The following is a 10979-nucleotide window of genomic DNA, read 5'->3' on the forward strand; positions in this document are numbered from 1 at the left end:
CCCAGTCTGGAGCGCACAGCAAAGACCCCACCTCTACAGATTCGGATGCCAAAGACCCGCACTGGAGACACAAATCTAGCCCCTGCCTGCTTCCCAGGAGGGATACAGCATCATAACGGAGGGGAAAAAACCTAATACCCGCCTCCCGTCCTTTACCCACCCGCCCTAATGACCGCCCCACCCTCCGCCTCGCACCGCCCGCATCATCGGCGGCACCGCGCGTGTGCGTGATGGAAGGGGCGTGGGGAGGGGCGGGATTTCTCTTTCCTTTTCCGTTTTCCCCTTCCCTATCCCTTTTCCCTTCCGACGGACAGAGGCAGGCGGTCGCGATGGCCAGCGGGGTGAGGAAGCGGAGGGGAGGGCGATGTGGAGCCGTCGGGGGTCGATGCAGAGCCGGAGAGGGGCTGCGGATGAGTTTGTAGAAGCTCCGCCCTGCAGGCCATGGTTCTGGTTCTGGTGTCGGTGCTGGGTGGCTTTCCCGGAGTTCGGGGGGAGAGATAGGGGGATTGCGGGCCCTTTGCTGATTTATGTGCTCTGTCCGAAGCCATAAGCGGGGTGCAGGGGTTGGCTTGGTGTCTCCTCCTCACCCCTGTCCTACACCCCTAAAGGGGGGGTTATAACGGTGCCGTTATTTGCGGGGGTGAGGGGAGGCTTCTTGCTGTTGGGTATTTGCAGGGTTAGGAGGAAAAATAAAAGCGTTCTTTGTCGTGTGTTATAAGCGACCTCTCCCTCCCCCCCCCCCTGCCTCGAGCAGTTTGTGGCTCTGAGGGTGCTGCTTGTGGACTGCTCGTTTGTGGTAGAAAACCCAAGGGGAAGACCTGGAGCTTGCAGGGTTGCCTGGGGACTGAATTAGTTTGAAGGAAGGGGGAAAATAAGTTTGAAGGCCTGGGTAAGAGTTAGCTGCTCGGTGGCAGTAAGGAGCTACTGTGTGCTGAGATGGGTGGGTGAAGAAAGAATGGGTGCACGTCTGGGAATGAGTGATCCTTGAGGCTGCTGTCCAGCAGCGATCCCAGTTTTCCATGGAGCCTGGAGGCTGCTTGCTTTCATTGCCTGAGAAGTTTACTGCTTTGCTTTCAAAACATCATGATAATCCGGATCTACTTCATGTTTAGTCTGGAGAAGAGGAGGCTCAGGGGAGACCTCATCACTCTTTACAACTCCCTGAAAAGAGGTTGGAGCCAGGGGGGGGGGTCGGGCTCTTCTCCCAGGCTGTTATCAGTAAGACAAGAGGCCATGGGCTTAAGCTCTGCCAGGGGAGGTTTAGATTGGATATTAGGGAAAAATTCTTTGCAGAGAGGGTGATCAGGCATTGGAATGGGCTGCTCAGGGAGGTGGTGGATTCTCCATCCCTGGAGGTTTTTAAGAAGAGACTGGTGTGGCACTCAGTGCCATGGGCTGGGAACCACGGGGGGAGTGGATCAAGGGTTGGACTTTATGATCCCAGAGGTCCCTTCCAACCCAAATGATTCTGGGATTCTGTAATACTGCTCTGACTGTTGTGCAGCTGCTGTGTGTCCTGGATCTGAGCAGGTCCATATGGTCTTGGTTCTCCAGACACCAATGGCTATTCCAGGCCAGCAGCAGATTCAGAGGGGATGGGGCAGCTTCTGGCAATGCCCAGAGCTCAGTTTCATACAGAGCGAGGTAGCTGATAGTGTGTGTAGAACAGTTGTGTCCCCATAAATGGAGAAAACGAAGAACTGGGAATTCCAGATGTGTAACGTTAGTTTTACAAAGATCAGAATTTCTCCCATAAGGAGACTTTTCTTCCCTCCTTAATTCTGTGCTCAGCTAAGCTTGTGGGAAATAAAATTTTAGGAATGTGCAGTCTCTATGTGAGAACAAGTGGCTTCATGTCAGGAGGATGAGGGACAGATTGAAAACCAGTAAATAATTTACCAAATTGTGGCTTCCCTTGCACTTTGTGCCTTGAATTCAGGTTTTCTGCCAAATCCAGAGATTATAATGGAATGCCCATACTGAGACCCAGAGTTACTGTATCACATTCGGTAATTGGGTAACTGCTGTGAAATGCTTCATATTTCCAGCTGTCATAGCAATGGCTTAGACCTTGTTTGCTTGGAAGAAAATCTGAGTATCTCCTAAGCACTCCTGGGCTGTTTATATTTTTGCTCAATAAGAAAATGACATCCAAATTTCCAGTCTTGTTTTGTTCACTATTATTCAGCTTCCTGAAAGCAAATGTAGGGCAAAAAAGCCTTTGTGTTGAAATTATGAATTTCAGGTCTGGGATTATTTCCAAAACCCAGTAGTGTTTCTCTCATTTTTCTCACTTGGTTGAACAAGAATTGTTTAAAGTGAACCATACAACAGATGTCTTTCTTTTTTTTTTTGTTGTTGTCTTTTAGGTTATTAAATGCAAGGCTGCTGTTGCCTGGGAGGCAGGTAAACCTCTCTCTCTAGAGGAGGTAGAAGTTGCTCCACCAAAAGCTCATGAAGTTCGTATCAAGGTAATTAAATCAATCATTTGCTGTATACATTTTATTTTGGGAGACTGAATGCTAAAGCTGAACAGTTTGTTTACAAGCAGAAGAAATGCTGAATGGATAGCATTAGTTGATTAACCTCTCAACTGGCTCTACGAAGAAGAAAGCTGTGGTATGAAAAAGAGATCTGTTTATGAAAAACACTTAATTTCTACTGGTCTTGCTTCACAATCTGGTCTAAAGATTGTGACAAGTCTTGGGGGTTGATTCCAGTTTTTACAGACCAAGTTCCCTCAAAACCTTGCAGGTGGGAACACCTTTTATCTTGTTTGAAGAACAGCAGCTTGTGACCTGTTGCAGCCGTGTAATGCACTGGATTTTATTTCAGTCAGGCCATAAGTTCCTGGCTGCTGAGCTGTGACTGGTCTTTTTGATTCCCCATACCCAATTTTCTCATTTTATCAGGACTTTCGAGTAGCTCCTATCTGTCAAAAAGTGTACATTGAGGTGAAGTTTATCTCTTGGAAAGGGTCGCTTTGTAGTCCTTAATACTTAAACTGGATTTATGCAGTACTGAGAGTTCTGTATGGTCTCTCTGGTCATTTTTCCTTTGAGACAATAACTTGGTTTAAATTTGAGATACCAGTCTACTTTGAGACAACTTGGAGTACTGAATTTCTAGCTTTGGGAATCTGGATGTCATCATCTACCTGCTGCAGCCTCAGAATTTATTTGATGGAGAGGAGAAAAGCTGTACTATAATATTAAGACTTCACTTTTTCAAAGGATAAGTGCCTTGCCTTGGCACTCCTGTGCTTTCCCAGGAGTGAAAGTATATTGGCCATATCACAGATGCTGCCAGCATTGGTGAATTTGTCCTGGCAGTTGTTCTGAATTTCTGATGAAAGGGAAATACTTATATCTGTGCTACTACTCTCTTCTCTGAGCTGCCTCAGATTATTTATTTCTCATCTCTTCTCAGTAGTGTCCATAAACAGGATAAGGGGCAATGGTCACAAACTGTTAATACAGCAGATTGAATCTAAATGTCAGGAAAAATTTTTTACTGTGAAGGTAACAGCACAAGGAACAAGGCTGCCCAGAGAGATTTACTTGAGGTGATCCTGCTCTAGCAAGGGGCTTGGACCAGGTGTTCTTCAGAATTCCCTTCCTACCCATTTTGTGATTCTGTAATACTTCTTCACAGATAGTTGCCACTGCTGTCTGTCACACTGATGCCTATACTCTGAGTGGTGCTGATCCTGAAGGATCCTTCCCTGTGATCTTGGGTCATGAAGGAGCAGGAATTGTGGAGAGTGTTGGGGAAGGAGTAACAAAAGTAAAGACAGGTAAGAAAGCATTTTCCAAATTTTCTGCCTTCCTGAAAAGTATTAAAAGTGCTGTGGTGCAGGAGTTAATGTAATATCTCATTCTGGTGTCTGTGTCTGTATAGATTTCTCTTGTCTGTGAGATAATCTCTTCAGTGTGCTCTTGGTTTCCTGCTTGAAAGAGCCCAGCATACCAGTTAGATGAATATAGTTAGAAACAGCTTTTAATAAACAAAGAAGGTTTTAAGTGAACACAAGCTCACATAAAAGCCATGCAAACTGAGTTCAGTTTTTTCTTAGTGCCTTGCTTGACTTGATGAACAGCCACAGCATTTATTTTTTTTTTTCTCAGGGGACACTGTAATCCCTCTATACATCCCCCAGTGTGGAGAGTGCAAGTTCTGCAAGAATCCTAAAACAAATCTTTGCCAGAAGATAAGGTCTGTATAATTTTTATTTTGACATATGTTATAGTATCTTTTGAATGTATGCCTGTTTTAGTTATCAAAAATAATTGATAGGAGTTACCTTTGTGTAAAAAAATCTCTTGATGCATCATTTAATGACTTGGAAAGTACATGTTTTAGGGAGTCAGTTATGCACACTCTCTGTTTTCCTTATAATGTCTTTTCTTTTTTCTGTCTTTAAATAAATCTGTTTCTGGGTTATGTATGAGAAGGTGTAAACTGCTAGCTTGTGCCCACAGCTTTGAAAACATAAATGCTCTGACTCCGTATTTAATCTATATTTAAGGGAAGCAGTTAAGGGAATACAGCTCTTGGGAGTTAACACCAAAGCTCTCAAGTGGTACAGAATGAGCCATAAAGCTCTTTTTTCCTTAACAGCTGCTTCCTACCTAAATTTTCAGTTCCAGTTCTGAAAGAAAGTCTCCCAAACCCAAACAAAAAAACCCAGTGGCATAATTTATAGGTGCTGTTCAAGGGAAATGCACTGAAGGAGGGAAGGGGAAGACAGGGGTGTAGTATTGTGGCACAAGCAACTGGCATTGGTAGCTAACAAGGTTGTGTGGATAAATTCCATTTCATTTCAGTGTTTCCATGAACAAATTAACAGCATGATGTTTTAGGAGTTTAGCATCTAATTCCTGTGAACTCCTGGCTTTATTGGAATAACACACACACAAATAGTGGTGCAAGCATGCAGCTGCATCTCTCTGCTACTTAACAGATCCTGTTTGGTGAGGGTATTTACTGCTTAAGATTCTGACTTTCTGTCCTCTCTTTGCCTTAAGAATTACTCAAGGGAAAGGACTCATGCCTGATGGTACCAGCAGATTCACCTGCAAAGGAAAACAGATTTACCACTTCATGGGGACCAGCACCTTCTCAGAGTACACTGTGGTGGCTGATATCTCAGTAGCCAAGATAGATGCTGCAGCACCTCTTGATAAAGTCTGCCTGCTGGGTTGTGGCATCTCTACTGGCTATGGGGCTGCTGTTAACACTGCTAAGGTAAATACTGGGGTTGCCTCTGGCTTTATCTCAGCCAGAGACTTGGCTGTATCTCAGCCAAAGGATACAAACACCTTAGGGACCAGAATAAGACTGTAAACATAATGTACCAAATTTCTGTTTCTTCTTCCTCTTCAACTGATGGAGTTTAGTGAAGAATTTCTAAGTTCTCCAAAGGCCAGATCAGGTTAGAAGAACATGATGCCCTTTAGGGAAAATCCACGTAGAAGATTGTTTATCCCTTTTGATACCAGCTAAATATAATTTACTTTACCAATTCATCTTGCTCCAAGTCATTCTGATAATCTGAAGCTCAGGGTGAGACAGATCTGAGAGGTGATTGCTCATGAGTCTGGGACAGGTTTTAGGAGCTGAATCTTTGGGCAAAATGAAAAGCTTCGTACCCAAAGAGCTTCTGGATAAAATTTCTATAGTTTCCCTCACTCATAGCCACATACATTTGTTTCCATGTTTCCTCCATTGCAGCCTTCTCAAATTATGTTTCTCACTCACATGGAAGGATGAATTTTCTGTGTTGCTCATGGCTCTTCTCTGTTGCCTAGGTGGAAGCTGGCTCTACATGTGCTGTCTTTGGTTTAGGAGGAGTGGGGCTGGCTGTTATTATGGGCTGTAAAATAGCAGGAGCATCTCGGATCATTGGCATTGACCTTAACAAGGATAAGTATGCCAAAGCCCAAGCATTTGGAGCTACTGAGTGCATAAGCCCTGAAGACTTCAAGAAGCCAATACAGGACGTGCTGGTTGAGATGACTGATGGTGGTGTGGATTATTCATTTGAGTGCATTGGAAATGTTGGAGTCATGGTGAGTGTTTGCCTAACAGCAGAGAGGAGGGGGACAGCTAGCTGTCACTTAGTTGTTTAGCGAATTAGTAAAACCCTCTTTCTTGTTACAGAAAACATGCCATCCTAATTTATTTATATTTTAAACGACAATTATAATGGCTGTGACTAAAAAAGTCAGTTTACATCCCATGTGAACTATGTAATGCAAGCAGATGTTACTGCTTATGTTAAAAAAAATGGCACTTAAAATTAATAATTTTTTTTCCTTAATGGGATGTTTTTTCAATCCTGAATTGTCATATGTTGGTAGTTGAAAAATTAACAAAACCCACTATGTACTGTACTATGAACAGTGAAATCTCAAGAACCACTCAGCATTTCTCTTTATACCTCAAATTATGAATTCAACCTTTGATTGCTGAAAATACTAAATTTCTATAAAGCTGGCTTTTCAGGAATGGCAACAGCAATCCCAGTTGTCAGTAATATGGTCTGCATTCTCTCTGATTTCAGTTTATCCCAGCTTCCAGTGGAAGTTTGGAGTGACTTCTCTGGAAACCATATGGCATATAAAAAGAGCAAAGTGAATCCTTAACAGTGTAAGGAGGCTGAATCAATCAGAAATTTAATATTGCCCAGAGAGGTGGTGGAAGCCCCATCCCTGGAAGTTTTTAAGGCCAGGCTGGACAGGGCTCTGAGCAGCTTGATCCTAGTGGGAGGTGTCCCTGCCCATGGCAGGGGGGTTGGAATTGGATGATCTCAAAGATCCCTTCCAACCCTGAAAATCCTATGATTCCAATTCTATGATTCTAACGTAATTTTCAGTGTATTTCTTGTTCCTTAAATACTAACATGGTGATTCATTAACTGTACCAAATGAAGTACAACCTGTGCCAGTCGAGGCAGCATAAGCATTAGCAGTAAATGCTCTGTTTTGTCCTGTCCATCTGTGAAGAGGTCTGCCTTGGAAGCCTGCCACAAAGGCTGGGGAGTCAGTGTGATAATTGGAGTAGCTGCTGCTGGTCAGGAGATCTCCACACGGCCATTCCAGCTGGTAACTGGGAGGACATGGAAGGGGACAGCGTTTGGAGGTATGGGGAGAAAAAATAATTCACTAGGGTTTAAAGGTGGGAAGATCACACTGCCTTGGCTTTGCTTGTGCAAGAAATGTACTAATGACAAGGTATTTGTAAATGTTATGTTGGCTTTATCTAAAAGACTTTAAAAAATTTATATTCTTACAGACAGGCTACAAATAAACACATGGGTATGAGATCTCCCATATTTTGAAGACAGTATATAACTATATGCTATTCAGTACTAAATAGAGGGATTGCTTTGTCATCAAGTGAAGATTTGGTCCAGTGAAGGGACCATTGGGATTCATGTAAGCATGTTTGTGTTGCTCAGTGATAAAGCAAATTGTGAAGCTAACGCAGAAATGTGCCAAATGCAGCTTTATTTAAAGCAGGTGCTGGGTTCATATTTTCTGCTGCTGAACCAAAAAAGCCACTTTGAGACTTTGGCTGCTAGCAATAACTTCAGGATTTCAGTGATTGCTGAAGTTCATGGAAGTATCCAAATGATGTTATTACGCTGCCCTTTTCCCAAGCAATTAAAAAAATTAAAGATACAAAGAAGGGCAGACTGAGATGCCTTCCATGTGCTTTCCTAGCTGAGGGCTGTTGTACAATGAAAGCAGAGATGTATCTAGGGAATGGTTGGTGCACTTACATGTTTGATGCTCTGTGCTGTTGCCAGAGTCCTCTTGTCCTCCTTACTCACTGTCTGGAGCAGGAGGGACAAACATGTCACTGCTCTCTCTTCTTTTAAATAGTTTATCACATAAATGCCTGTGTGTTGTATTTTTTTCTTTCTCTCTGTTTTCTGAGGTGTGGGAAAGGAGAAAAACCCATGCATGCTTTCTGTCTTTCAGGCTGGAAGACTGTAGACAGTGTCCCAAAACTGGTGACTGACTACATGGCCAAAAAGATCAAGGTTGATGAATTTGTGACTCAAACCCTGCCTTTTAACAAAATTAATGAGGCTTTTGAGCTGATGCACACAGGAAAGAGGTAACAGTAATAGTCATAATATCAAAAGGCTTATGAGGTATTCCTTGGTAAGACACTGTCAGAACATAGTGTCCCTGCCCACTGTACGATTTTAAACAGGGAGAATAAAACCTGACATATACTACTGATTTATTTCTACAAGTCATTAAACTATTAGTCTATTTTAATTAAATAGTAGATTATAGTATATTTTCAAACTAAGATAGATTACCAGCATAATCTATCACTTGGAATTATTTTTTAATATGTTACATTTTAACATTTTTTTTCTTCTAGCTTGAAGTTGGGTTAGAACATACATTTGATGGGTGTGTACTTCTTAACATACAGCAGTTTCTACCTTTATTAATATAAATAACAATTCAGGCTGTTCATATTGCAGACTTAGGCCTTAGCTGTGTTACACTCTCAAGTGAGGCCCAGCTCAACTGCGTCTGAAGTGACCCTGCACAGAAAAGGGGAAAGGATTTGATAGTTTTAGCTTGAGGTGTGTTGGAAATTTGTGAGCCTAATTTGTTGGGAATTCAGATTAGATAACTACCAGTGCCTCTAGGAGTAGAAACCATCTCATTTGGCAGACTAGGTTGCAGATTTTTTAAGAACTTGTTTTGAATGCAAAGGAGAATCAGCAGATGGACAAGAAGAAAAATTGGAGAGAAATTCTAATTTTAAAAAAATCTCCTGCCAATTTGTACTCATGCAGGCAACTCTTGTTTATCCATATTTAGGCTAATCTGCAGATGGATAAATAGTTACCAGAATTATCTCAAGAAACCAGCATGGTCTTTGTATTTGATTTCAATCCATATTGATGGAATCTATATAACTTTCTCAAAAGTAATAACTTTTTCTGCTTTATTTCATATGTATTCCTGTTTTGGATGAGTTTGTTCACAGGAGCTGCATTTGTACCTTTTCGAACTGCAAACACTGCATCTATGTGAATTTCATCCAGCAGCTGATGCCCTTTCCCAATTACAAATTTCTCCATCATTTCACAGCTTTATTCCTTCACGACAATGTCCTATGAAATTAATAATGAAAGTTACTGAAATTCTTCAAGCTGCCACAAGAAGAAATGCTTATAAATATAAAGGTTCCTAATCCAGTATTTTTGTTTAGCTTCTGAAAACTGAGTTTGGAAAAGCTTCTGTTTTGAGTGCCTTACTGGGGGAGAGACTAAAAAAAAAAAACAAAGGTAGCAAGAATTAGTAACCCATTTTGAACCAGGATTTTTAAGAAATATTATAGCCATAAGCATAACTTCATTCTTACATAAAGACAGCATAAGTTAAAGTATGTATCAGCAACAAAAGGGAGGGGAGAGAAGGGGATATAATGGACTGATTTGTAACCTTTTTTTCTTTGTCTTTTCCCTTTGAAGCATTCGAACTGTGCTAAAGCTTTAGAGCCAAACGTGGACCTTCCAGTTGACCAGCAACATGGCAGCTGTCCATTTAGAATGGAATTTCTGATAGAGGATAGAATCAAGCAAATGAAGATTCACTGGGACTAAGGAAGAGGATGTGTTTTAGAGTAAGCATTCTGAATATTAAATGTATAAAGACTGGTAGCCACACATACATAATTTGAACTGGTGGTAGAACTTCTATTTCTATACTTGTTCTAAAAATTCAATCGTGCCTAACTCACTCTACTTAATAAAAGCTTATTTCTAAACACAGTGTTGGAATTATTGAGCATTATGACTGATTGTTGGGTCTTACCCTTTTCCTCTAGTGATTTTTTTTCTGTGTAAATGAAAGGAAGAGCATTCTTCAATCACTGACAAGTTCATTACAAGAGGCAGTTTGCTGAGAAGGAGCACTGATGTGTTTTAACTCTTGAGAGGGGCTGTTAAGCTTCTGAGACTATTCTAGGACTACAGAGGATGTACCATGATGAAGGCTGCAGGGTTTTTTGTTTGTTGGAAGGCAGGAGTTAGGTCTTCATTTTGGAGATGCAGGTTTGGTGTTTTTTTTTAACTAGAGTTGAAATGCTTTGAGTGAAATTCTAATTGAAACCTGAAAGCAGTGCCCAACGTCCTGAAAAACAGGAATGGCAGAAAACTGCAGAGCAGAGGCGGAAAAGCAACCAACCTGAAGAAAAAATATACATAAAAAGTCAGTGCTTCTCAGTGAACCAAGGACACTGAGAGAAGTTTCATGTTATAAACAACTGTTACAGAAAGCTCAATGCAAACAGTCTTAATAGAAGAAATTCTCCCTCCTAACAACTGCTTTACCCCAAGAGACTGCCTATGCAGCTGGGACAATTACATCTCTTTAATTTGTCATTGGAAAGATGTCCCTTCTGAAATAGTTGAGGTAACTGCATTTCTAACTTCACATCAGACATTGTAAACAACAGTTAACTCCTGTGAATGTCATAAAAATTGAATTTTGAGCATCTGGAAGAAATAAAAAGTGAGTTTGTACATGGAAAGTGAACCTTCCAAGACAGCAGTCAAGTGATTCTTAGTACATCAGAGCTCCCCAAGTGGTGGCTGGTCTTCAGAGAATTGAGTAGAAGATTTACTGTCAAGCCTTTCCAAAAGCAAGAGCACTCTATAATAAACTACAACATGGTATCAATACACTATTAGCTCAACATCTTAAAAAAAACACCTCCCCCCACTGGATCTAACATTTAAAGCATTTCTACCATAACAACTGCTCCTGTAGGCTGCACAGACTGAATCAAGCCTAAACTTGTTTTCTGCATTGCATTATTTTAGGGAACCTGCATCTTAAAATAAATTTGTAAAGCTGGTCTTGTAATACCAGGTCACCAATAAATACCTTCAGTAATATCAGAACACTCAGACTTAGACTTAGAGCTTCTTCCCAGCC

At 41.5% G+C, this 10979-nt stretch overlaps 1 protein-coding gene across 2 annotated transcripts; it reads left to right on the forward strand.

Annotated features, from left to right (window-relative positions):
- The first annotated feature begins 233 nt into the window (after positions 1–233).
- LOC139795764 (alcohol dehydrogenase class-3) lies at positions 234–9807 on the forward strand. 2 transcript variants are annotated; one of them, XM_071742781.1, is made up of 9 exons: positions 234–341; positions 2370–2471; positions 3655–3796; positions 4128–4215; positions 5028–5247; positions 5811–6071; positions 7008–7143; positions 7989–8127; positions 9512–9807. In XM_071742781.1, exons 1-9 carry the CDS (start codon positions 330–332, stop codon positions 9534–9536), a joined length of 1125 nt encoding a protein of 374 aa, XP_071598882.1. In that variant the 5' UTR covers positions 234–329; the 3' UTR covers positions 9537–9807. The 2 variants fall into 2 exon arrangements, with proteins under 2 accessions (XP_071598882.1, XP_071598883.1); XM_071742782.1 differs by having other exon boundaries at positions 299–456.
- The last annotated feature ends 1172 nt before the right edge of the window (positions 9808–10979 follow it).

Source organism: Heliangelus exortis, chromosome 4 (assembly GCF_036169615.1).
Source record: "Heliangelus exortis chromosome 4, bHelExo1.hap1, whole genome shotgun sequence".
NCBI lineage: Eukaryota > Metazoa > Chordata > Aves > Apodiformes > Trochilidae > Heliangelus > Heliangelus exortis.